This window comes from Theobroma cacao, chromosome 8 (genome assembly GCF_053813885.1).
Source record: "Theobroma cacao isolate CCN51 chromosome 8, ASM5381388v1, whole genome shotgun sequence".
Taxonomy (NCBI): Eukaryota; Viridiplantae; Streptophyta; class Magnoliopsida; order Malvales; family Malvaceae; genus Theobroma; species Theobroma cacao.
In genome coordinates, this window is record NC_142646.1 from 6,219,870 (window position 1) to 6,247,793 (window position 27,924).

At 34.1% G+C, this 27,924-nt stretch overlaps 5 protein-coding genes across 5 annotated transcripts; 4 read left to right on the forward strand and 1 right to left on the reverse strand.

Annotated features, from left to right (window-relative positions):
- The first annotated feature begins 2,528 nt into the window (after nucleotides 1–2,528).
- LOC18592294 (Ribonuclease II/R family protein) lies at nucleotides 2,529–8,834 on the forward strand. The gene is made up of 7 exons (XM_018125779.2): nucleotides 2,529–3,196; nucleotides 3,594–3,985; nucleotides 4,507–4,560; nucleotides 4,652–4,720; nucleotides 4,851–7,046; nucleotides 7,621–7,692; nucleotides 7,785–8,834. The coding sequence occupies exons 1-7, from the start codon at nucleotides 3,082–3,084 to the stop codon at nucleotides 8,184–8,186; spliced, it is 3,300 nt and encodes a 1,099-aa protein (XP_017981268.1). The 5' UTR covers nucleotides 2,529–3,081; the 3' UTR covers nucleotides 8,187–8,834.
- Nucleotides 8,835–9,275: 441 nt separating this feature from the next.
- On the forward strand, nucleotides 9,276–12,501 carry LOC18592295 (uncharacterized). Its single transcript, XM_007018936.3, has 7 exons — nucleotides 9,276–9,455; nucleotides 9,566–9,704; nucleotides 10,141–10,242; nucleotides 10,392–10,519; nucleotides 10,957–11,240; nucleotides 11,326–11,416; nucleotides 12,021–12,501. The coding sequence occupies exons 1-7, from the start codon at nucleotides 9,351–9,353 to the stop codon at nucleotides 12,471–12,473; spliced, it is 1,302 nt and encodes a 433-aa protein (XP_007018998.2). The 5' UTR covers nucleotides 9,276–9,350; the 3' UTR covers nucleotides 12,474–12,501.
- A 98-nt stretch (nucleotides 12,502–12,599) lies between these two features.
- On the reverse strand, nucleotides 12,600–14,247 carry LOC18592296 (uncharacterized). Its single transcript, XM_007018938.3, has 3 exons — nucleotides 14,118–14,247; nucleotides 13,840–13,953; nucleotides 12,600–13,063 (listed from the first exon to the last, which is right to left on the reverse strand). Exons 2-3 carry the CDS (start codon nucleotides 13,884–13,886, stop codon nucleotides 12,838–12,840), a joined length of 273 nt encoding a protein of 90 aa, XP_007019000.1. The 5' UTR covers nucleotides 13,887–13,953; nucleotides 14,118–14,247; the 3' UTR covers nucleotides 12,600–12,837.
- Nucleotides 14,248–14,315: 68 nt separating this feature from the next.
- On the forward strand, nucleotides 14,316–16,031 carry LOC18592297 (histone-lysine N-methyltransferase). The gene is made up of 3 exons (XM_007018939.3): nucleotides 14,316–14,518; nucleotides 15,169–15,237; nucleotides 15,511–16,031. Exons 1-3 carry the CDS (start codon nucleotides 14,339–14,341, stop codon nucleotides 15,736–15,738), a joined length of 477 nt encoding a protein of 158 aa, XP_007019001.1. The 5' UTR covers nucleotides 14,316–14,338; the 3' UTR covers nucleotides 15,739–16,031.
- A 7,949-nt stretch (nucleotides 16,032–23,980) lies between these two features.
- LOC18592298 (GRAS family transcription factor) lies at nucleotides 23,981–26,001 on the forward strand. Its single transcript, XM_007018940.3, has one exon. It carries the CDS (start codon nucleotides 24,242–24,244, stop codon nucleotides 25,712–25,714), a length of 1,473 nt encoding a protein of 490 aa, XP_007019002.2. The 5' UTR covers nucleotides 23,981–24,241; the 3' UTR covers nucleotides 25,715–26,001.
- Nucleotides 26,002–27,924: the final 1,923 nt, after the last annotated feature.

Here is a 27,924-nt window from a genome sequence, read left to right on the forward strand (position 1 = left end):
AGGGAAAAAGAAAAAACAGAAGAAACCGTAAAAAGTTTATAAAGTCTTGCTTTTGCCTTAGTTTGACATTCACTAAAGCATGCTACGTACGGCCCATAACAAAGCAATAATATAATTAATTAATTAATATTTAAATATCATATTATGAATCAAGTGATATTAAAAAACTTATTTATAAGAAAATTATATTTTTTTATTATAAATCAAACCTTTTTTTGTTTTACGTGCATTAAAAAATTATCCAATCGTCACCTATCTTTCTTTTTTCCTTCAAAACATAGTGACGTGTATATATAGAGAGTTTAGAGGTACTTTTGTATTTTATTCTTATTTTTAGGATAATTCTTTAGATTAATATATAATACTACTACATTACATTGTTACTATTATTTCACAATTTAGAGTTGATGTAAAATATTTTTGAAAAAACATTTTCGAGACTTATACTTGTTTAGAAAATAAAAAAATTTATTTCAAATGTGAAACATTTTATGAATTAAAAGAAAAAATATTCATTGATCACGTTAAATGTCTTATGCTTTACATAAAATGTCTTACGCCTTTAAGAGCCTTAAGACATTTTTTAAAGAACAGAAAAATTGCTCTTGTATTAAACTTAGCATAATAAATTTGATAAATATGAATATTTAATTTAAATATTAAAAAATTAAAAATATTAATATTTAAATTTAAAATTTTTTAACATAAATTATTAATATTTAAATTATTCAATATTATTAAAATAAAAAATAATTAACAAAATCATTCAATGCAATTAATATTTTTATTTATAATTTGAATAAATCCTACCAATAATTATAACAAAAATATTTTAATGATCATCATTTAATGAATAAATATTTATAAATATGAGTTTTGATATTTTATATAATTGATAAATATTGGTATTTTTATAATGTTATAGTAAAAAAAATGAAGAGAGGGAATTTTTTTTTTAAATTAGATCTTACTTTCATTATAATATATAGTTAAATGTTTTGAAAAATATCATTATTGATTTTTCTCATTTTCATTTCTTTTTTTAATTTTAATGTGAAAATTCAATAGCACCTTTGTTTTGTAATCAATTCCTATTTATCATTTTAATAATGATCCAAACAATAGAAAATATTTTTGACGGTTTATCCAAATAACAAAAAATAATAATTTTTTTATAAAATATTTTATATAATTTTTTTTTAATAAATTATTTTTCAGTTATCAAACGAACTGTTAATAATATGTTTATATAAAAATAAAAAAATTTAAAAAAAGGAAGAAAAACAAAAATAATATCATCATTTCCTCTGGTGGTGTCAAGTGATTATATTCTTAGCTTTAAGATTTTGAGTGTAAATTTAAAATTTAAGATGCTAATAAGTAATAAAAATCAATTGAAATTTTGTTGGAAAAACTTAGAGAAGTGAATACTCATTAGTTAACTTGCAAAACAATGTTGGGAGAAGACGTAATTGACTTTTCCTGCACTCCATCCATCACGTGGATAAAGATAGTACTTAATTTTATTCGTACAACTGTACTTTGTTTTGGGAATTATTGAATATTCTTTGCCTCTTTTAATTGCACATTTTCTTTTTCATCGTCACACGGTACGCATGAAGTCGAATTTGTAAAATAAATTTTATGAGATTAAATTCAAATTGCAAGTAAAAGTAGAAATAAAAATCTAGTATAAAAATTTTTAAAGAAAATTCTAAAGTACCTAAAAAAATTAAATAATTTTTTAATATTTAATTATATTTTTATATTTATATTTTAAACCAAATTAGCTTTTATGCTTTTATTTTTGAATAAAATAAATTTTTATAATTAATAATTAATTTAATTAAAATATTATTTTTGATTTTATATTGCGTGATATTGACGTGTTATACTAATATATAATAATTGATGATAATGTGATATGTTAACATATTATAATTGATGATGATGTAATATACTTATTTAATTTGATAACATAATCATATGATATTTTTTACTTTATATATTAATATTTTGTTAATATTATGAAGAAATAAAATAATAATTGATAGTTTAATTAATAATAATTAATTAATTATTATTTATAAAAATTTATTTAAATTTTTTTTAATAAGCACAGCTTTTAACTTTTTTTTTTTTTATAAAATGGATGGTTGTTGTAATTTAAAAGTATTTCACATATTATTAGAAAAAATAAAATATTTAAATGAATTAAGTAAATCATAATGCACAATAAAAGATTAAAGAGTGTAGATAATTTTACATGTCACCTATCTAATATTTTAATTTTGTTAGTAATTCTAAAAGTCGAATCTCAACTTTATGTTGCATTAATGCGATTAGACCCACCATTATGTTATGTCATTATTGGAACCCATCTTGTTTTTGCCAAAAACAAAGTTACCTAACTTTAATTTGTTAAAGCTTCTTTTTCCATTGTTAAACGACAATAAATAAATTAGTAGTAATTAATTAATTAACTCGTAGCGACTAAAAAGCACTCGTGATCGGACACGCGTAACAAGATCTAGCATTCCGAACTCCTCACCCAACTCCACTCTCTCCTCCCCTTCACCACGAGAAATTGAGGAAAGGAAAAAAAAAAGAGAAAAGGAAAGAAACTGGGAGAGAGAAAGGGAAAGAAAAGGAAAAGAAAGTGAAAGAAAAGGGGAAGAAAGGAAAAAAAGAAAAAAAGAAAAGGGTGAGGAAAGAGGGAAGACAAAGGAATCGATAGTCGGCGCCCCATGTTTCCGCCGACCAATCTTCACGTCATTATCTCTCTCCACTCTCTCTCTCTCTAAAAAAACAAAAAATTTCTCTCTCTAGAGACTTTCTTATAAAACCCTGACCCCTCTTTTTCCCTCTGGTTTTTTTCCTTTTTTTCCGTAATTTTTCATTTCAATCCTTTAATTTGTTTTTTTTTTTTTTGGGTTCGGTTCCTTCCGTAATATTTTTTAACTCATCGGAAGTTGCCCGAGTTTTTATATGATCTAGGGTTTTAGTTCTGTTTCGTTTTGTTAAGTTTCTTTCGGTTTTAATTTGATTTTTTTTGGTTATTTAATTTTTATAAAAGAAATTATGAGGGGTGGAAGCGGCGTTGCGGAGCAATCTATGATTGTTGAGAGGGTGGAGGATGCTGATAAGGAGAAGAAGAAGAAACGCCGATCTAATCGTCGATCCAAACATAACTCAGGTATTTTCTGTCATTATGGATACTGAGTTTTTCTGATAGAAACCTTATTTTGTAGATTCAAGCTGAATTTTTAAGTGTTTTTACTAGATATTTATATAATTTAGTGAATTTTGTAATTTTTTTACTGGGTATTTCAAGAATTACAGTGATTTTTCTGTGCTATTACTGGGTATTTAAAGATTCTAGTGAATTTTTTTTTGCTTGGATATTTCTGAATTATGGTGAATTCTGTTTATTTTTTTGCCGTCTATTTCTAGAAGTATAGTGAATTTTGTTTATGCTGTTGTGGTTTTCATTATTACATGGTTAATTTGATTTAAGTGAGATTAGTGAACTGGGATTTTGGCTTTGGTCCCCTGATTTTTTTTTTTTGGTGGGGATTTATCTTGTAATTCAGTGAATGAAGCACGTGTGGAATCATCGGATAGCTTGAAAAATGGAGACAAAACAAAAAGTTTGACACAATCTATGAGTTCTTCTTCTTCATCAAAACAACAAGGATTGGAGACTGCTTTGAATGAGCAGACTCCTGGTAGAGCATCCGATTTTGCTTTTAGTTCCATGCCTACGATGCATATAAATGAACAAGTTGGCTCTGGTTGTGGTGATGCTGATGATGATGTTGGTGGAAGAACTTTTTCAAAGTCGTGTCCTGAACCAATTTCCTTGGCAGGATCATCTAAAGTGTGCATAGATGGTTTTTTTCCTTTCCACCAGGTTGAGGGTTTTGCTCGAAAGGAATTGTTCGCTCCATATTGGCCTATAGAGGCTGTAAACAAGGCATTAGAGGTTTGTTCGAAAATGGCTCCTATAATCTATTTCCTTTTATACCATCTGATTGTTAATAAAATTTAAAAATAGTTTTTTATTAATGAATATTCTTTGTTCTACAAGACTAAAACAACCTATAAGAAAGTGATGCATCCTAAAAGTTAGAGAACTCGTATTGAAATTAATTAGTTTAAGAAAACAGCTCTTAAAGTCCCCAAGGGGACACCTTAGGGTAGAACTTGAGTTTTCAACTATGAAGTTTTAAGTTCGAATCTTGGGATGGGAGGGATGGAGAGCTACCTGCTATTTTGTAACCCAAGATCATATTCATATGTATTTATATATGTGTGTGTGTGTATAAAATTGCACAATTAAGCTTGAGTAAAAAATAATTAATGAGAACTAGTGATCAATATATGTATTTAATTCTCTGTAGTTTGTAATGGTTTTTGGATGCATATATATGGTCTATCTGGGAGGTTCACAAGTTTTGTTTGTGTGCATGTTTCTTGATCACTTGTTCTTTAACCCTTTTGCAGAAAGGGGAAGCTTTTAAAGCATTGTTTCGTGTGAATGCTCACAATCGACTTGAGGTTTGTGATAGCTAAACTTCATTTTGTTTTATGACGCTTTGTACATGATTAATTTTGCATGCTAACATGGAAGAATGTTTTATATTGCTAGGCATATTGCAAAATTGACGGGGTACCTACAGATGTTCTCATCAGTGGAGTTTCTTCACAGAATAGAGCTGTATGAAATTCTTTGGGCTTGTGTTCTTTATGTTAATTGTCAACTCTGATGTACTTTGACATGTAGTTTAGCCTACTAGTTTATACGGGATGGGTCTAATAATTGCCAATCTATTTATTCTGTCTCATAGGTTGAGGGAGATATTGTGGTTATTAAGGTTGATCCTTTGGGATTGTGGACAAAGATGAAAGGGTCAACTGGGTCCTCAAACAATTCTGCACAGGTAGAAGAGTATAATTTAGTCCAAGAAGTCGATGGACTGGCTGGTAATAGCTACAAGGGTAAAGGTAAGGTAGATGCAGATTGTGAGTATGCTCATTGTAAAAGTGGAGTACTCCTTGAGAAAGGTGTTTATGATGAGGCAGGAATGACTAGAACGGCAGCATTCAATAATGTTAATGGGCATTACCAATCTAGTTCAGATTCATCGCATATGGGTTTTTTTCCTGGGCAGAATGAAGGCATGAATTCAGTGGATAGGTTGGCTGCCATGACTAGTCAATTTTCCCTGAAACGACCAACTGGGAGGGTTGTAGCAATTGTTGAAAAGTCTCCTCGACGAGATGCTATTGTTGGTTTTCTTAATGTTAAGCAGTGGTTTTCTTATCGAGAACTTTATAGAAAAGATGCAAAGAAAAATTCGGCAATTTTTGACCGTGAGTATGTTACATTGACCCCAACTGATCCAAGATTTCCCAAAATGATTGTTTATGTGAGAGACTTACCAGACCGCATAAAGAAAAGGTTGGAAGATGGTGATGAAACAATTGAGATGGAGTTGGTAGCTGCTCAAATTGAAGATTGGAGTGCAGAAAGTCCTTTTCCACAAGCTCGTGTCTCTCATTCTTTTGGACGGGGTGGTGAGTTGGAACCACAGATCAATGCGATCCTATATCAAAATGCAATCCTGTGTACTGATTTTCCTCCTCTAGTGCTTTCTTGTCTTCCGAATATTCCTTGGGAAATCCCAATGGAGGAATTTCAAAGTAGAAAAGACCTTAGAGACTTGTGTGTATTTACTATTGACCCATCCACTGCATCTGATCTTGATGATGCTTTATCTGTTGAAAGGTTATCAAATGGCTCTTTTAGAATTGGTGTACACATTGCAGATGTGTCATACTTTGTGCTGCCAAACACTGCCTTAGACAAAGAAGCTCAGATTCGATCAACCAGTGTGTACATGTTGCATAGGAAGATACAGATGTTGCCATCATTGCTTTCAGAAAAGCTTTGTTCGCTTAATCCTGGAGTAGATAGGCTTGCATTTTCTATATTCTGGGACTTAAACAGCATGGGGGATGTTTTGGACCGTTGGATTGGCCGTACAGTTATAAGGTCTTGTTGTAAGCTTTCATATCAGCATGCTCAAGACATAATCGAAGGGACAATTGATGTGGAGAAATTTAATACTTTAGAAGGTTATCCGCAGTTGTATGGCCAATTTGAATGGACTGATGTTGTTAGATCTGTTAAATGTCTTCATGAAATTTCAAAAACTTTGATGGGGAAAAGATTTAATGATGGTGCTCTACAGCTTGAAAGCTCCAAAGTTGTTTACTTATTTGATGAATGTGGAGTTCCATATGATTGCAGGCTAAGTGAGAGGATGGATTCAAATTTTCTCATTGAAGAGTTCATGCTTTTGGCAAATATGACAGCTGCAGAAGTAATATCGAGAGCTTTTCCAGCTAGTGCATTATTGCGGAGGCATCCTGAACCTAATATGAGAAAGCTCAAAGAGTTTGAAGCTTTTTGTCACAAAAATGGTCTAGCATTAGATACTTCCTCTTCTGGCCAGTTTCATCAATCCTTGGAGAAAATAAGGGAAAAACTCAAGGATGATTCTGTTCTTTTCGATATTCTCATCTCATATGCTTCAAAACCGATGCAATTGGCTACTTACTTCTGCAGTGGTGAGTTAAAAGATAATTTGAATGATTGGGGTCACTATGCATTGGCTGTTCCTCTCTATACACATTTTACTTCACCACTACGTCGGTATCCAGACATTGTGGTACATCGGACATTGGCTGCTGTAATTGAAGCTGAGGAGTTGTATCTAAAGCATAGAGGGTTGCTTAAAGTCAACAATGGTGAGGAAGTGCTAAGAAGGTGTTTCACTGGAATTTATTTTGACAAGGAGGCTGCAGCCTCTCCACAAGGGAAAGAAGCATTATCAATTGCTGCATTGAATCATGGAATTCCTTCCCCTGAACTCCTTGCTGATGTTGCTGCATATAGCAATGAAAGAAAGCTGGCCAGTAGGCATGCTGAGGATGCCTGTGAGAAACTCTCTATGTGGGTTTTGCTGAAGAAAAAAGAGGTATATTTTACATTTCTTGTTTATGTTATTGAAACTTTTTTTTCTTTAATGTGTCATCGCTATTACGATTTGTACTATAAGCAGCTACCACTTTTAGATTTATATTTTGGTCCATGTGCTAAACTGTCCTAGCTATGAGACTTCCTCCTTGTAGTCCAGTTAAATTTGTAAACTCATCTTTGCTTGTTATCTTATGCCTTTTGACTTTTATCTTCTTAAAATGAAAAAAAAGATCCTGCTAAAGTCATTCTAAGTGCAATTTTCCGAGAAATTAGATGGTTTGTTTTGTATTATCATTGAACATTAGTTTTGCTGTTATAAAACATTTTATAAAACATCCTCAGGCCTGTTTCTAATACTTTTGCTTTAACCTTGTAGATGTTAAACCTGATTAAGAGTTTAACATGAAGTAGTAAAGGAATTCTAATAGGAGACTACTTGGTGTAGAAAATTAAATTGTGAAACTTTTGTAGTAATTGTTTTTCTTTAATGCTATATCATTTTGTTGGGGTCTGTATGTTTGCATTTTTGGCTGATGCTATATTTTTTGTCCTTTCGATTATTTTTTCCACAGATTTTTTTGTCTGATGCTAGAGTATTGGGACTGGGGCCAAGATTTATGTCTGTTTACATCCAGAAGCTGGCTGTAAGTGATTTAGTTCTTATTTTCTTAGTTCTTTCATATTCTGCATGTTTTTTTCTTTCGGTTTTTCAATGCTCCTGCTGTTGTGCTTTCAGATTGAGCGAAGAATATACTATGATGAAGTTGAAGGGTTAAATGTAGAATGGCTTGAGTCTACCTCAACGTTGGTGCTTAATTTATCTGGCCACAGACGAGTGTTCAAGAGAGGTGGCCTACAGCATTACATGGCTTTAGGAAATGTTGCATGGGTTGTGAATCCTTATGATCTAAGTGTGGAAACAGGTAGTGTTGATGACTGTGATGCAACATGCATGGGGAATAACGGGGTGGCATTCCCAGATTCAGAGCCAATTTCAAAATCTTGGGTTGATCCTGGAACTTTTCCTCTAACGGTGCGTCTGCTTTCAACAATTCCTGTGGCATTATATGCAATTGGTGGTGATGATGGACCCCTTGAGATTGGAGTGCGCTTATACATGAGTTCATATTTGAAGTAACTCATGTTGTGGAGAAGGCTGTGAGGTATTGCGACTGAATTGAATGACCTCAGGGAGACATAGATAACAGAGCTTTGTGTGGAATGAGCAGGTTCTGTTGTAGATAAGAAATTAGTGTATAGTTACTATAGAGGTTATGAAAAGGAAAAAAAAAAAAAAAGAAAAGAAAACCCATGGTTTAGAATTACTGGGTCTTGGTTATACGCTTGATGTGTTGACACTGGGACATGTGTTGGGAGGTGTAGATAACGGTGGGGTTCTGGTGGTTGTTTTTCCCTTTTAGTGGCTGTTTTTAACAAAAGCTGCTCTCTTTGGAATTGGCCCTCGTTTTTATCGGCGAGTTCCATCCGATATCCAGTAGTAACTTATATCGCTCGACACTGAGCATTGGCACTGGGCTTAGGAGTCGATTCTATGCTGTCTCCCTTCGATCTTATCGGACTGCAGCCCAAAAGTTTTTTGAGTTTGGGTGGCGAAATTTAGTTTGTTTCAGATTCTTTTTTTTTTTTTTTATTTTGTTTTTTGCGTTTTACTTTGAGACAGTTTTATTCAGTATGTGACACACTTTATTTTAGATTTGCGTTGAATAACGCGGTGTCTCTCTCCTGGAGGCAAAATAAAGTGCTCATCTAGTTTTGTTATTGCTTGTATTCACCGTGTTTATTTCTTGGGTGCTATAGGGAAATATTAGTTAGAAATAGAATGGTAGAGAGATAAATAAATGCCCAAAATCTTAAAACACTTGATTGTATGTTACTCAATGGCCATTGCCCATTCAAATGGCTGGCTGGAGACAAAATTGAAAAACAACACACATTTTTTACTAAGGTAGAAGGCTAAGTTTTGTTTGGTTGTCTTTGGTAAAGGATAAAAAAGTAGGTAAAAAGATAAAAACAAATTTTAAATATTAGAAAGGAAAATCTCTACTTATAATTATCAATCTTAATATTTTAAATTAGTGAAAATGCTAATATATATATATATATATGTATATGTAGGATTAGAGAAATGCAAGTTTATTATTATTTTTTTATTTTTTCAAGTTGAGAATTTTCATCAAATTTTTACGCGCCAAATGGCACCCAAAGTAAAGAGAATAGAAAACCTTAAGGAGGGAGGGGACATGGACATCCTAGGCGAGGCGCAGAACGACAGTGAGAAGCGATGACATCGTGGTACGGACCGTTGATCGATCTCTCAAAAGCTTCTCATCACGTGGGCCACTTCGTCCAGCTTCTCGTTTTCGTCCATCGTTCCACTCCTCTGCAGGTCTCCTCCCATTTCTCTCTCAGTTCCATTGTTGTTTACTTTTATCAATTCAATACTTGTACTCTTAACACTACTGCTCGAATTTGTTTTTGTTGGGTAATGGGTGACAGTATAAATTATCCAAAGGCGGAGAAATTATCAGGACCGACATTCAGGTTGGCGATGACACTCGACCCTTTTTCTCCGTCACCTTATGGAAGAAAGAAATGCGATCCATGGTTGTTGCCGGCGACGTCGTCTTACTACAAAGTGAGTAATTTCTCTTCTACATCGTACTATATTTCGTTCTATTTAGTTGTCAATCCTAAAAATCTCTCACCTTTGTAATTTTTATTACATTATCACACCTTAAATTTTGATTTAGAACCAAATAAGCTCCTTTTGCCTCTAACCCCGTTATACCTAATGTCAAGAGTATTTTAACCACCGTTGTACCTGATGCCAACTGAATTTCTTTCGCCCACCTGACATGCAACCTGATGAATGGATTTAGTTGCCACATGACCATCTCAATTTGTTTAGTCTTAAGTTAAAATTTCAGAGCTAGTTTGAATACAATAAACTGTGAGGAGCTTAGTTCAATAATTGACTATAATATTAGGATTCTTTTAGGGTTTAAGCCTTCTATTTAAATTCTCATACTATTAGTATGTACTGATTTATATTTGTGTTTTAATAATTTCAGATGTCAAGATTACCAAATTTCGAGACATTTTCCAGGCGAGAACTGTCGACTGGTCATCTTTACACCGTCTAGTCCACCCTTACAACTCCCTTGTTTCAAAGGGTATATGTCTGAATTTAATCTTAATACTGGGTTTGTTGTTCGAATTTTAAATGTGTTTTTTAGATATATGTTAGAGGTTTTGTGTTCAATTATTGGACAATAGAAGCTCTTTTACGAAATGGAGCCTTGTGTTCATGTATTTGTTGTAGGTTCAGTTGAATTAGTAGCAGAGTGTAGAGTGGGGATAGCAGCGAAAGAAAAGCTTAGGAAGGTTATAGAATGGGTGCAGCGAACTGGATACTCTGCTCTAAACAATGCTGAAGCCAATAACTGTCAAGTAGTCATTCCTTTCCTTTATACCCTATAGCGAGTTTCATGTCATTCTTTTACTTGCTATTTAAGGAATTTGAAAATAAACTGATTTTTCTTTTTTGGCTAACATGGCTTTCATTATAATATTTTGCGATATCTTGTTGCATTTAATTTAACCGAGCTGAAATTCCTCATACTTGAATATCAGTGAATGTCTGTATGTGCGCCATTAGTGAAATTCCTAATACCTTTCGTTCTGAGAAGTTTCTTGACCTTTTTTCAAACTAGGCTGCTGATGAGTGGGAGATGTATGATCATGTTTTTTCCCCTTTGCTTATTTATCTTTAGCTCTGTAACCTCTTCTATGTTACTGTTAAATTGGATGTTATATTCATTTTTTTTTCCAGTTTACTCTACTTGTTCTAAATGTTTTGAGTAATATATATGCTTAATTCACGGCAGAGTAGGCAGCTCTCAAGAAACTGGAAACTGCCGGAGCCGAATAAATTTAGAGACTGCCCCTCACTTTCAGAAGTATTGCGCCTGACTAGTCACTGTAAGGCAATATTTAGTGCATCTGTGGGCGAAATTTTTCTGCCAATTACTTGGAGGCCCATTGCTGAATCTGAGACTGAAAATATGTTCATCAGCGGGAGACTAAATACATCGAGAGACAATAATTTAGCAGAAGATCTTATTTGCACTGGCTGCCGGCTATGTGGTTCCCCATTGGATCCAGAGCAGGGGTATGGGGATTATCTTCAAATTTCTTGCATTGCTTTTCATGTATTGAATTCATATGATGCTCAATGTCTCTATACTCTGTATCAGGTCTACGGTTGGGAAGAACTCTGTTCCACTCTATTGTGAGAAAAGCTCAGATCGCCTTCATGCAGTCAGCTTGATATATAGGCCTTGTATGGTATTGGTTTCTTCTTGCACTTACTTGGCTGCACATAACACTCCTATTCTCTGTGACAATGGAAGTACCTCATTGTTTCTGCTGAAATAGTTGAAGATTGTTTCTAGAGAAGAACAGTTCATATTACTCTATGCATTGAGCTGAACAGTCTGCTGAATTTTGAAATTATAGCTTCTTCTGAAAATAGCAAAAGTAATTGTTTGGAAGGATGCATATCATTTAAAGATTATTTTCATTATTTGTTAGTTGAAATTATCAAAATGAGAAACTTGAATTTCTGATTAGTGCACATACATGTGGTCAAGTTTGTGGCATCACTTGTTATTTCAAGAATCACAAGTCTGTTGATGTTTCCCTAAGCTTTGATGAAAAGTTTGGGTTCTTGGGATTAGCACTTTTAGTTATTTCCATTTCTGGTCATGTGTATGCCTTGTGTGTTTCTGTCTTGGTGCGTGTTTCTGTGTGTAGTGAAAACCTAATCTAAAACTATATTTGTTTGCATGTCATGTTTACAATGTCTTGGTGTATTTTGTTTATGCTAATTATTGATTCTTTTTGTTGGGTTTCTTTCTCCTTCCATGGTCTGGTTTGTCTTTGATTGCAGTTATATGTATGGGATGAATCTGAACACATGCCACTACTGGTCAAAAACGATGCAGCAGAGAAATTGTTTGGAAACATCAAGGCTGAAAGGGTCTATTTATGCTATAGAGAGTACAAGTGCGATAAAAACCCTGATCCAGGATGTACTGAAAGGAGGGTTCCTCGTGGTACAGGCACCAGTAATTCTCCCAAAGCTGCTGGAACAAGTGATGCGGATTATTGCCCATCAGATGCACGTAAGAAGCAGGAAAGTGGGCAAAACCAACGATGCAATAAAAACATAAACATCTTTCTAATTTGGTTAGTAATTCTAAACATGTTGCTGCAGCAACGAAAGAACAGTCCTTTGAAATTTGAAGTTGCTGTAAATGCTAGCCTTGATACAGAAAATGGGAGGTTTGAAATGATATCTGTGTCTACTCCATGCTTCAAAAACATTTGGTCTTTGGAATGAAGTCAATGTTAATTTTACTTCTGTTGCATACATGGCTTTCTTATGATGAATGCATAAAATTGTTTTCAAGTAACCTGAAGCCTTGTTCAAGTGATAACAAATAGCAGCATAATGGATCTCTTTGCATATTGGGAGAAGCTAAGGCGATTCTGAAAATTGAAGTAAAAGTTAGAAGCTCTTTATAGAGCCAAGACATTCCTGGAAGAAAAAAGTGCCAATTTCTCATTCACCAAAGCCATACATGCAACTAAGAGAAGGAAAAAGTGACCCAACTTATAAACAATAATTCGCTAGGTCTCTTGTACCGCCCAAGCGAGTTTGAAAGGCAGATTAAAGCACATCCAAAGGGGTGAATCTACACCATCTAAGACTCTGAAACCGAAGAATCATCAGCTGCAGAATTTTGGGCTTCTAATAGCTTCATTTGGCGTTCCGCGTGCTCCCTTTCACAAGCACTGATTCCCATAATGATATCAAGCATTGTACCAGTTGTGCCAAAGAACACAAGGGGTGCTAAAGATTTCCTCTTTATCCCCACTGGAATTGCTAGCAAAGCCCCTGCTACTGAAAATACCCATGTGCCCAATGCACTGCAGATATTACACATACAATAACACTCATTACAATATATCTATGAAAACTTATAAGCAAAGGAAATGCATCAGGAGATCGGGCTACCATGCTGAGAAAATTGAAATGACATCATGAACGGAAATAAATAATAAAACTCAGGTTAAGTACTATCACGTGGAAAACTCTATATCTATCCAGAAAATGAATCTAAATGGTTTGCCGAGTAGATTGGTTTAAAAGGGCTGCAATGGCACTTCAACAATTTTGATATTTTCAGTCAGGTGCATGCAACCCTATATCATCAGCAGTGGTTCAATATGCTGTGAATCAGTCTTTTTATAAGCTGTCGTAACAAATGCTGGTCGATAATTTAGTCAATAAAGCCTTTTCACTGGATTTCCACTTTTATTAATTAAAACTAATAACTAAAATCAAATCTTTGGGATAAGCACAATATTTTTACACCCCTGCTCCTACCTGAATTCTCCTAAAGACCAGGCTAAGAGCCATAGATAGAGGTTCATATGAATAAATCCCAATGTCCACGGCCAGTGCTACTATAATTTTGCTAAATTCATTGTTTAAGATACTTCTAACCAAACTATAAGCTAATAACAAGAACTATTCCCACCCCCCCCCCCCCCCCCCCCCCCACCCCCCCAAAAAAAAAAAAAAAAGAAAGAAATATTTCAAACACTACATGCTCAAATTAGGACCCAAAACATAACAAGGTTAAATTAGATAAAAAAAAAAAAAAAACAAAATATGGAGGAAAACAAGAGCAGCAACTGACTTGGAAACTGAGCATTCCTCAAGCTGCTTAACCTCTTGGCCAGCCATTTCTTCCTCTCCTAGCTTATTTGATCTTGCACGTAAACCAAAAAGGGGGAAAAAAACCCCTCGTTATCTGCCATCAATGGAACTTATTATTAGAGATAATGAAAGCCAATCCCCTAAAACCCGAGAAACCAGCAAATCACAAAGAAGTAGAAATGGAAAAAAAAAACATCAAAACACTAAATTTTCAAAAAAAAAATTAAACCCATTAAAGGTAAAAGATTTGAAGCCTACCTGATAAGAATACTGATCACTTTGAGAAAATGTTGATCAGAGGACTGCTTTGCTTTCCCCTTCCCAAGGATGCAACGACCACAGACAAAGCCGGGGTTTTTCAGCTCCTTTCGAGATAAAAATTTAAACGGGCCCGTAATGGGCCTGAAGTCCATTGGTTTAAGCCCATAAAACATGTACAAAACCTGAGACAGAGGCAGAAAGCACAGAAAACAGAGGAGATGAGAGGAGTTGGAGGGCCTTTGCTTACCATAGGGGATCTGCTAAGCGACGTGGGGGATGAATCCGGTGCAGCTCCAGACCACCTCCACCACCATGATACCACTCTTCCATCACCATCATCATCAATTTTTGATGCCAATGATGTCCCTCAATCCTTGGACCTCACCAAACTCTTCCAGGTTCATTCTTTGTTCCTCTGCATTTACCAGAAAATAGGGCAGATCCCAAATTGAAAAGCTTTTAATTCCTTTATTTTTCTAAAGTTTATTTTTTTTTATAACAAAATGAGTTGTAGCAAAAGTCTAAACTTTAGCAATTGAATTAAAACTTTGGAATTCATTACCTCAAGATTGAAATGTCAAAGGAAAATCCATTTCATATTTGATTCCCGGAGGCAAAATGGTTTCCTTGGGTTTTTTTTTTCTTGAATATGTTAAATTGTTTTAGTTGTTTGAATTTTTGCTGTGGAAAGTGCATTGCATTTGGTAAGTTAACCATAACATTTTCTCATCATATAATCATCCTTGTGTTAATTTAAAGCATAGGACTTTTCAGGTCAAAGACTTTATTGTATACCTCTGAACTCACCCTAATACATGATGAGAAAGCATTTAAGTTTCGTTTATCATTGCTTTGTTTATAAAGTGTTTGGAGATGGGAAACAGTTTGTAGGAGTTTTGAATATCATATGGGATGACTCGGTAAAAATGCTAAAATGATCACTTCCTCGTGTTTTTATGGAAAGCTTAGTATGTGTCTGTCTGTTATGGCATTACACATATACATCTTCGTTTCTTTGTTGTGACAAGCCCTTGGTGGTTCTATTCAGGAAAACTATGAGAAATTGAATGAGGCACTTTCTGGTTCGGACCACTCATGGACAGCTCTAACTTTAAAGGTAATAGATTATCTGTTTTAAAGCATATGTAAAATTGATTGTTTCTGTTTATGCATTACCAAGGATATAGGCAAACAGGAATCTGTTAGGGGACTACGATAATGTTATTGTTTTACCAGGTGAATGAATACTGGTTACATTGCATCAGTTTGAGCATCAATTCTGTTGACTTTAGCTCTTGTTCTAGCATCCTGTATCCTCTGTTTGGTTTTAACAATTAGAGGTTAATTTTAATCATACTGACATTTAAATTGGTTTCCTCGGTTGTTCCAGCTATGCACTGCTCTGGAAACTGCAAACAAGTTGGTTCAGTCCACTGACACAAATATTAGATTGCTGTCAGAGAAGGTTGCAGAACTTGAGAAAATTGTCAAGAGGGGAGATTCTGCAATTACAGCCGCCAGAGCCATCTCAATCGCTCTAAACCAAAAAGGAGGATCATCTGTTGGTAGTCAGGAGAAAGAGCAATCTAGGTCTCATCAAGAGCATGTGAAGTCGTAGTCCTCGTGTTACTTCTTGGTAACATTATTGCTTGGAAAAGGTCCGAAAATGATTCTGGAAGAAGAGACCCCAATCTTTTTAAAGTGAGCTTTTGTAGCTATGGTCCGTATGGATTGTGCATTTGCTTGCTTAGACCGCAACTCGGGACATATAGCAATTACATAGATAGAGTTAAGTTACATTACCATAAATTTCACGGGTCTTGTAAGCATAAAACTCAAGGCAAGCTATCCGTGTAAAAATGAATGATCGTTTTTGTTTGAATATGTTAGAATGAATGATGGTTGATGAGAGATTGTTGCCCAGTGCAGCCAACTAGGTAATATCTGAAAGATGAAATAACGTGCATCTCTCTGGACTGTCATCAACAAGTGTGGATGGCAAAGTGTCAACTAAACCTCTCTCGAAGATCCTATGGGTGAATGGCTATGCCGTTCCCTATCAAACATTTTGGTGAGCAAGGGTTATAACTGCCTGTGGCATTTGCGTAGAGTTTCAAGCCTTACAAGTTCTTCCAGATTGTCTTAGGTTTTCAGGAGAGAAAGCATCAGGGTTATTGTAGATTGGGCCCAAGCCCAACGTGCTGTCCAGTTTCTTGGTGTCGTTATTGTAAAATGCAGGCAGAAACTCACCCGCCCCACCGTACTAGGTTGGGTCCAAAGACCAATTAATCAACTTCAAGCCCATAGTTTTAGCGCTGCCGTAATTACTAATTACTATGCATCTTACTTCATATTTTGACCTTAACCTTAGGAGAGTTAAAGTGGATTAATGCTTAATGATGTGATTAAAACTCTCACATCAATATTAGTTATTAGCTTGCTTTGTTGGCCTTTGCCCACCCCTGGCACCATAAAGGAAATAACAATTCAGCTCAACACTTTTTTTTCTTTTAAGTTTAAAAAAAAAAAAGAAAATTTGAATTCTACTTTTTATAAATATATATTCATCAGTAAATCAAATAACTAAGTAAAAATTTTCTTCTTATTTTATATATATAATTTTGTTAAGCTTCTTTACTTATAACTCTTTTTTTTTAATTCTGGAAGAATGAGAGATTTGAAGTTTATTCTTTGAGTACGAAAGTCATGTTATCACAATTTTGATTTTAAATATAATGTTTATTATACACAAATATCATTTTATTCATAATTCAGACTAAGCTTTCCGCAGATAATTAAATAATTAATTAACTTAATGTTTCATTCAGCTTAGTCCCTGCCAATGATAACCATCTAAAGCATGGGTCACTTGGCCCCGACGTTTCCAGCTACCTCCTCATGCAATAGTCGTAGCTAGTTGGGGCTAGCTTTGAGACGAAAGAAAATAACAGCTACCAAAAATCATTGAAATCGCTGCCACTAAACATCCAAAAACAAAACCATCAGAAGAGGAACAAGACAATACTCTATCAAACAACCCTCCCTTTGGGGCCCTGCCCCTAACTGTAACCCTTCCAATTTGCCCCTTCTTTAACAATAAAGTCATTGTCTTAGTAGCATAATTTAATCCCTAATGATGCTTTCAAGACCATTAGCAAACCCTTTTTATCTTTAAAATTAAAAATTATTGAATAAAAAATTGGTTTGATTCTCTCTAAGCAAGACAATCGTAGCCCACTTTTAGGCCTCTAATTTTTCCATTAATTTATGTCTCTCTTGGTATTACTCTTCTAATTCAGCAATAGATCAAATGAGGCACACTGACGTCACTGGCCTTCAAATTTAACTTATGCTTCCTCGTTAACCTTTGCTGTTAAGTTTTTTATAATTAGGCATTACGTAAGCTAAACATATTTAAGACGAAACCAAATTAAGATTAAGCTCAAGTTTAATTAAGATTAAGAAATTATGAGACAAGATTAGCTCGAAATTATCGCTCCACGTGGAAGACAATGAAACAGTCTGCTGGTTGGTCTCCAAGATTATATACTACTGCTTTAAATTCATAAGCTTTTTGCTAATCTATTACTTAGTCTAACTAGTTAATTAGAGAGTGCGTCACTATCAACTTTGTTCCAATTGCAAGTATTTTTGGCTTTTGTTTTACCAAAGCTTTGCATATTAACATAAACAATCTTACAAAAAGAACTAGTACACATTCTCTTTCTAGTTAATGGGAAATGTCCCAAACTTCCACACAAGAGGCATCATGTCTATCAAGGTCGGCAAACTCAGCCAACTGTTGGAATTCATGTACTTGTCGTCGAGAAAGATCGAAGACTAAAAGCTAAGAAAAATAAATAAGCAAGACAAACAATATGTAAAGGAAGGAAAGAAAGAACAAATTTAGTACTTTGAATTAAACGAGATAAGCTTTTAATCAACCTTCCAGAGGTGGCAAACTACTGTAATCATATAAATGTACTCTTAATTCACAATGATATGGAAATTGGACAAAAGGGATTTTTTTTTTAATTTGATTGAGCTTTTTTAGGCTTTTAGGATGAAATTAACTTGAGCCGGATGATGTTTGGCTTATGCTTTAGTTTGCTGAAGTACTTTTCACGAGTATATAATGTTTACATTAAATAATATTTTTTAAAATATATTAAAATTCATCGTATTAACTATCAACTACAGTAAGTAATATCTTAACTAAGTTTATAAAATGTCTTGAGAACACCTGTTAGTAAAAGTTCTTTTTCGATTTCGTTTTCGTTACATGAATATTTCCACTTTGCTTTACTCATGTACTAAGAGTTTTAATTTAAGTGATAAACATTAGTAATTTCAACTGGCAAAATTAAGCATGCTGAGAAATAAACAATTGGAACAAGCACAAAGCTAGAACATGTCATGATTTTTGTGACCAACATCGATAAAGTTTATTCCGTAGTTGTTTGTTTATAATGACCCCAGAAGGATGGAGGCAAAAATAAAAAATAAAAAACTACTTGTTTATCACTTCAATCACCTTTCATTTGTTAAAGGTGTTTACTCAATTTTTTAATGACTCGGAAGCACACTTGAGGCTCAATGAATGTCAAGCCAAAGATAAGAAGAAAGACAAAGGTAAATGCAAGTTCCAGAAAGTCGTCTTTCTAAATATTTTTAACTACTACAGCTTGCTGCATTGATCTGCCGGTTGTTCAATACACAGTGCCCTCGTAATCACTCATTCCAAACCAAGATCAGAATAACGAGAACAAACCCGTGATCAAGCAAAGTTACAAATTAATAAATGCTGCTGCTATCATTGCAAACTTGTTTCAATGGTAAAAAATTAAGAGGCTCTCGTGGGGTTCGATTACACCCTATGAATATTTCGTTTAATTTTAACTTAGATCTCTTTCCATTTATATATATATATAGACTAATTGATTATGGAAATTACATTTAAAGCAACAATTCTAATCACAAGGGAGGAGTGATGAGGGCACAAGATTTGCATCGGGTTCAGGCTAGGATTTACTGAAAAGACAAACCATCTATAAAACCAGAATATAATTAGATAAATTAAACATATTAGACCAAATCCACATGTAATAAAACTTGAACTAAAGATCTCGAGGTTATAAGACTTCTGTGTCATTTGCTCTTAAGTTGTCGATTTGGCAACTTAATAATCTGTTATACAGAATATGACATGAAAATCAAATGATGGCACCTATATATCTGCATAAATTAAGATGCTTAAAAAGCTGCGGTTAACTCAAAATTTTCAAACCCTAATGAGAAGTAAAGTTGATGAATGAATTATTGAAGGAGTGAGTAGTACTACTGGTGTACTGATAATCATAGGCTATTTTTAAAGAAAGGGAATCTCTTGGTCTTTACAACAGACAATGGAATCTCATCTCTTACTAGGAATATACGAGTGAATATATCTATTGGACCACATTTTTAATGACTAGAGTTGACAAACTATGGTGTTTAAATATTGTGAAATTAGCGAGTAATATTCCTTTAGATATTGTTTAATTAGCACATATGTGCTTGGTAATATTGGGCCAATGGTGGAGTGTTTTGACTTGAATTATGAATGTTTAATTCTGGTGGTTTTCGTCATCATCCATATCAGCCTCTCCATGGACGGTGATGGGTATTTGGTGGATTTGAACAATGATAATAATTAATTAGAAAGAGTAAAATAATTAATATTTTTTCACGTATCCAAAAAGTAAAAAAAAAAAGTGAGATACCTTTGGCTTTGAAAAAATACCTAATCAAGTGTCCTACACATTTTAATAAATAAAATTTGAATAGTAGACTCGAATTGACATTTATAAAATTAATTGTCAATTAATATTTATAAAATACGATCTTTTAAAAAAAATTAAAACTTAAATATTTTAATTTAGAAGTCTCAGTTTAAACCTGTTGAGATATTGCAAATTCACAACTGAACCAGTCATACGATTTCACTTGAATTGAATGGTTCATTTGACTAGACGATCATAAGCTAGCATGATTTAAGTATTGTCTCATAACTTCCATGAGCAAAATAAGTATCGATAATTTTGGAAGTAATGCTTGAAAAATCTCTTAAATTATCCAAAAAATTTTAATTAAATTTTATTTGTTTTGTTGCACAATAAGTATCAAATAAGTTATTATTATTAATGATTGATTAATTATCATTAATTAAAATATCTTTTGTCATTTGATGTTGATATGAAAAGTGAACATATTACATCACTATGTCATAATATTATATCAATATGTCACGTCATCATTCATTATAATATGACAATATACCACATCAGTAGTAAATGACATAAAATGATAAGTGACTTTTTGATTAATAATAATTAGTCAATCATACCTAAAAAAAATTACTCAACCATTAATTATAAAAGTTTTTCTAATACGAAAAATGAAAGTACAAGAACTTAATTGTATGTAATAAAAAAATAAGAATTTATTTAAAATTTTTTAAATAATTTAAAGATTTCCTTAAATATTATACCATAATCTTGCCTTCCATCATTGTTATCACTTATCTTAATCATAAAAAATGAGTAAATAAGTACATATATAAAAAAAAAGAAAAAAGAAAAATGCAGAATTGAAAGTTTCATGATCACCTTTTGTTATTAGCTCAAAATGCTGTAGATATGACGAGGGGGAAAAATAAGCCTGTTAATCAATTAAAGTCAACATGTATAAAGTTAGGGAAACACTTATAGTACAAGACTCAAGATTAATTTATGATTTTAGAGCTTTTACTCTATATTTAAGACAAAAAACACCTTTTATGCACAAGATTTGGTGATATAAATATGCGAAACTATGACATATTCCTAATAGTGACATTCATATTATACACATATAGATAATATTTAGTGTGAATTACATATCATATATCATGATAAAGATTTTATAATTTTTTTTTAAAAATTAAGATACAAAGTTTGAATCTCTCCTCATATAGCTATAAAATAATTGAAATTTCGATATGTTTCTTACTAATCTATCAATACTTAAGTAATCAGAAAATAAAAATATTATAATTTAATCTTAAATCCTCTAAGAAAAAAAAGAAAATTATTTGTAAAAAAATAGAAAAGTATGGAGATAAAAATAAAGAAAATATATGTAAAGAGTTACAAATTATAAAAGTAAAGGATTAATGTGTATTTTTTGTAAAATTGTAGTGATAATAAGAAATTGTATTGATAATAAGAAATGAGTGTAAGCTGTCGTAAACAGTTTAAAAGTAGTTGATGACTAACGGCCACTTTGACTTGTCCCCGGTCTACTGGCCGTCCTAACAGGAACTGCTCTTAGTATGTGGCGCCTACCCGACCGACTAGGAGATGCCTCGCTTTCACGGACATGTCCGTTTCTTTCGCAAACTGCCGGCCATTTCTTCATTTTAATACTTGGCCCTTCCAATCTACCGCCCTATTGCTGCCACGTCTTTAAGCCGCAATCGTAATTTGTCTTTGCGGTTCTTTTTATAAACTTTTCTAAACGTACGAAAACTCTTTAAACTTCTAATTAAGACAAAATCCAACGATTTCTTATAATAAAAAATTTTAAAAATAATTTCGACTAAATTAATTTTTTCATATTTTCAATGAAATATTTTTATCTGCTTTTCGTGTATATATATATATATATATATAATTGTATAATCTCAAACATTAAATAATGCCCCTCTATTATGCAACTTTTTCATTTTGCCCTTTGATTTTGCACAGTACAGAGACGTAATTAGTTTTTTATATAGACTTCCCACTAATTATTAAATGCATGAAAATTTACACTTTGTTTTGGTATATTGATAACAAAGCTCAAGAAACTCACAGCGCACACTTACAATGTAATTACTGATTAATCTAAGTATAATTCATTTTGATTGATTCCTACTTGTGGAATTTCACTATCTTTGTCGTAGGATTATCCGACAGAGTTTTGAGTTTTGACTAAGCAATGGAACTTTCCACTGCCGACCTGATTGAAAGTTAAAAACTATGGTAGTAGCCATCTGATGGATTGACTTCGGGTTCATGATTATAGTAGTGGTCCACCAAGTGAGTCTTTTAACCATTCTATTTTTGTGCTAAAATTAAAGGTGGAATTTAGATATTATATCTTTACTTTGGTATCTTTTGGAGAATGAAATAATTTAGATTACCCCAATAACATATTTCTTTGGTTATATTCTTAACGTGAATGAAATAATTTATAAGATTTGCTCCTTTAACATATTTCTTTGAGTATATAGAAATATCTTTATATAAGTTTGAGTTACACGATGGGAGATAATCCTTTTCAACTCATAAATTTTAACCTTCCCTTAAAGATACAATTTTAAGATTCCAAATTAAGTCGAAGTATCTTTTCAAAGACTCTTACTATTCATCTTTCTTAGAAATTTGGTTTTAATTTTACTTGTTGTCTATATTAATTAATTTGGTCAAATTTTCACTTCTCGTTGTACTTGCAAATAACCTATAAATTAATCCGGCCTCCATAGTGCATTAGAAATCATTTACTACGTACTAATAATTAAGCCAATATATAACTACTTGACATTTAAAAACGTTTAATCCCCTCACCCCTGCCAACCTTTGACATGCATCCTATTTTAATGTGCTTCAACAAACCAATCATGTTCATCAATTTGAGATATTTGACTTTAAAAAAATTTTCCCCAAAGGTGGAGCCCTTCCCCGATGTGATCCAACCATGTAAAATAGCAAACATTCCTGGAGCAAAGAAAGCGAACCATGCTGGTGGGGGAACTTGGAGGAGGTGACTAGAAGTGGAGCCGGCCTGGAAATGACGTGGCAGAAAATGATGACATGGTCTGAACAAAATATATGTGTATATATATATATATATATATATATATATATAAAGAAAAGAGAGACCAGTCAAATGAATTTTGTGGTCCTTAACTTTTTTCCTTTTCCTGGGACGCTTTTTTGGTTCGCTGATTCGTAAGTGCCAGAAATATATGCATGTGAATTATAATGTTTTAGTGTAAGGTTAAAACCTTGTCCAAAGCCTTTTCTTGCAACTGAGCTTTCAATTTGATGATTTCTACGCAAAATCATTGGCCATTCTTTGTCTTTCTGCCGTTCCACTAAAGGTTGGAAGATTTTGCTGTCATGTGCCTATGCTTTTACTTTTCTTTATATTCCCCCCCAGGGTTTATCAGTTTTTCCTTTTTCTATCTCTGAAAGAAATTGTTTGTATGTCCTATCACTTCCTTTCTATACTATTGTCTAATTTAGTGTGTGCGTGTGTGTGTTGTGTTCAAATAAAAAAAGAATTTTCAAAAGAATAGAAAAAGTGGTATATATTTCCAAAATGTTGACTTCTAGTGTTGCAAATGAGGGTGCAGGACGATGAGAACATGCATGGTGGCTGGTGGGTAGAAGTTTATAAACAAATTAACTAGTGATCAGCTCCATCCATTTTGGATAAATCACCAATCATGTTAATGACACTGTTGACTTCCATGCTTTAAGCTTTCATTAATCATAAACCATAAACCTAATTGGAACTTGTCATTGGTGATTTACCAACTAATATTCTTGTTTGCTATTGCCAAGTATATATAAGAAACAGAGGTTACTACCTTAACCCTAGATAAAAAAGGCTTCAATATTAAGCGCCAGGCGCCCCCCAAACTTTGATGTTACAATCCACCTTCATATTCTAGGTATGGTCATCCATGATGTAACTCAGTAGGTGCTTATTGTTCCCAAGTGGAACACATGGAAAAAGACATGCAAATATTTGTAGAAGATTGTTTAACAATAATCATAAAATAGGTGGGCATCCAGGGCAAAAAGTTTCATACAAGTATTGAAAAAGAGTGATTAAGACCCTGGGGTGGGGTGTATATAAAAACCAAACCAACCTTGCGAGCTGTCCATCTTAGTCGATAATCCCTTAATTAAAACTTTAATAGCCCAAGTAACTTCCTACCTTTAGTGTCTCTTGTTCCAGCTCTTTCCTCTCTCAAACCCCCTTTTTAAACCAAACATTGGACACCTTCACATAAACCTGACACACCCGAAGTCCTTCTTCATCTAGTAGCCATGGCCATGGCCATAGACAACGCCTTCGAGGTCGACTTTTCTAGCTACAGCACCACCACAACCACCACCACCACCACCACTACAGACGATGACCTGGCCTGTACATGGAACGACTGGGGATCGCCAGTTGTTGATTGGGACTCGTTATCTAGCGAGCGTGATGAGTTTCAAGACCTCATTGAGTCCATGATGGATGATGGAACAGGGATAGAGCTAGCTAGAGTAGACCATGAAACGAGTAACTCCGTCTCAATTGATACGATGGTTGCTGATGAAGAATCGAACCGTGAGGATTTCAAAGGGTTGAGGTTGGTTCACCTGTTGATGGCCGCCGCCGAGGCACTAACGGGGGCTAACAAGAGCCGTGAACTGGCTCGGGTGATATTGGTTCGGCTCAAGGAGTTGGTGTCCCCCAATGACGGAACCAACATGGAAAGGTTGGCGGCCTATTTTACCGAGGCCTTGCAGGGTTTACTGGAAGGCTCCGGTGGTGGCCATGGGAAGCATTTCATAACCAATGGGCCTCACTATCACCGTGACGAGCATCATCAAACGGACGTGCTTGCAGCTTTTCAGCTGTTGCAAGACATGTCTCCTTATGTTAAATTTGGTCACTTCACGGCCAATCAAGCAATCCTGGAAGCTGTGGCGCATGACAGGAGGATCCACATAGTGGACTATGACATCATGGAGGGGATCCAATGGGCGTCTTTGATGCAAGCCTTGGTGTCTAGGAAGGACGGACCGCCAGCCCCACATCTCAGGATCACGGCTTTATCAAGAAGCGGCAGCGGCCGGCGATCAATTGGGACCATTCAAGAGACTGGTCGACGATTAGTCGCTTTTGCAGCCTCCATCGGGCAGCCCTTTTCTTTCCATCAGTATAGGCTGGACTCTGATGAAACGTTCAGACCGTCAGCTGTGAAATTAGTTAGGGGAGAGGCCTTGGTGATCAATTGTATGTTGCACTTGCCTCACTTTAGCTATCGAGCACCTGATTCAGTCGCTTCTTTTTTAACTGGGGCCAAGACCTTGGATCCAAGGTTGGTGACCCTGGTGGAAGAAGAAGTCGGACCCATTGGAGATGGGGGGTTCGTGGGGCGGTTCATGGACTCATTGCACCACTACTCCGCCGTGTACGACTCTCTAGAAGCCGGGTTCCCTATGCAGGGCCGGGCTAGGGCCTTGGTTGAAAGAGTATTTCTTGGACCTCGAATAGCCGGATCATTGACAAGGATTTATCGAACCCGAGGAGAGGAAGAGAGTTGTCCTTGGTCAGAATGGTTAGCGGCGGTGGGATTCAAGCCTGTCAACATCAGCTTTGCCAATCATTGTCAAGCAAAGCTTCTGCTGGGCTTATTCAATGATGGTTACAGCGTCGAGGAGTTGGCCAACAACAGGCTTGTGTTAGGTTGGAAATCCAGGCGTTTGCTCTCGGCCTCTATTTGGACTTCTCCAGACTCTGATTTCTAAAAAGTTATTAAAAAAAATGAAACTATCTTTAACTTTTGCTTTCAACTGCGCATTATTTTTCATCCCCTGGCATCGAGACGGGGTATTTGAACCTTTTCAACAAAATCTTAGACCAAACTGTTCGACGTACGTCCTAAGCAAATCCCAATTTCGTTGATTTGGTTTTAAGCTTAATGCGGCTGTTTGTAAGAACATGAGTTTGTTTATTGTCTTCCTTGTTCTGTGTGTTGCCTTGGATTTTCCTTCTGAAAAAATAAAGCGGGGGGCCGGTGTACAAATTATTGTTCGCTGTATCTCTGCCTCGTTTGAGGTTTTCCTTTTCATTGTCTGTCGGTATCATTACCTTTTTTTTTTCCTTCTTCTTCAAATTTATATTTTCTCCGGCTGTTGCTTTCACGCCCTTTTTGGCTCCACAGCGACATCCAAACGAATAAAATATTAAAATCTGCTGTGATGTGAAAAACAAATGTGATAATTATCTCTTTCAACCTTTCGCCCGCAAGTTAAACTCAAAATACACGTCTCATGAAGTTGGATATGGAACAAGGGTCAAAATCCCGTTTCACTTAAACGAAGATAAACTCTACATTTTCCTTTCTGAAATGCTTGACAACAACAATTTTGCAGAAGGTAGATACAGAGATCTCTACAACATTTCTTTCAGGCTGACTTTAATTTTCCCATTCCAGGGCATTAAAAATAGTAAATGAGTTTGTATATCGGACGCAAATTTTGCAGAATATAGATTTAGAGATCTCCATCAAATTCCAAGCTTACTTTTCTAGGACATTAAAAATGTCAAACACGGCTGTAAATCAGACTGAAATCTAACTTATTGCATGATAGATTTAGAGATCTCCATCAGGTTCCAAGCTTACTTTTCTAAAACATTAAAAATGACAAATATTGTGGTTGTAGATCAGACGGAAATCTAACACATTGCATGATTGTTGGACGTTGATATGATCTAAATCCTATCTAGCTATTGCTTTAAAATACGTTACTACAAGTTCTACCTGCTCATGGATGAGACTGGTTTTTATTTCTGTCCCTAAATTGAGAACAGAAAGGGATAATGATACCCATGCATATCTTCTTCTTGTCTCCACTCCCTTTATTTTCAATAGAAGAAAACTATAATTAGAACCATTTAGAGGTTATATACCAGCATTGTTTAATCTTGCCTTGATCTAAATGTGAGAAATGCTTGTGGAAGAGATGCATTGGCAGTTGCATTATCTAAACAAACGAACGGTGGTTGATCATTTCAACAACAACTCCTCTAGAGTTAGTTGGTGGGCATTGTATTATATGTACCTATGTGTAGTAGAGCTTTATCATTCCATATTGGACCCAAAAAAAAGTATCCATCCTATGGTGTTACATGCATAGAAATTCATTCCAAATTAAGGTGACCTTGCGTTCCAAACTTTATCCATTCTTAATGATGTAAAGTTGAAACTTTTAATTAAGATGAAATATTTGCTAGACTTTACCTTTGTACTAACTTCTATATATGTAAACTAGTTTTGTCAATATATCTGTAGATGCATGCATTTAGATGTGTGTCTAAAAAAAAAAAGAGACTACATAAAACTTGAAGAAAATATTCATAAATGATACAAACTTTAAAAACAAAGTTTTCATATATGTTTATTTTTATATATTCGGATAATTATATTTTCAACTTTTAACATTTCTCTTTTGTGATTATGGTTTTAGTTTGGAACTTCAAACTTGATTAAATTAAGAGGGAGAGCTTATCATGGTTAGAAAGAGAATATATAAAATTTGATGATGGTATGAATAAATTTTTTTTTGAAGGTTAATCATGATATCATTTCATTTCATATTGGAATAAACTCAATAAATAGGTAATAAAAAGGTCAAGAGCTAAGACGACAATATGCAAAAATGTATCATCATAAATGATACAAACTTTCAAGAATAAAATTTTCATGTATTTTTATTTTAATTTATATATTCGGATCATTATATTTTCAACTTTTAACATTTCTCTTTTGTGATTATGGTTTTAGTTGGAACTTCAAACTTGATTAAAGAGGGAGAGCTAGACAAGGTGAGAGAGAATACATAAAAATTGATGACCATATGCATAAATGATACAAATTTGGAAAGCTTTAAAAGTAAAGATTTCGTGTATTTTTATTTTTATATATTAGGATCATTATATATATTTTCAAATTTTT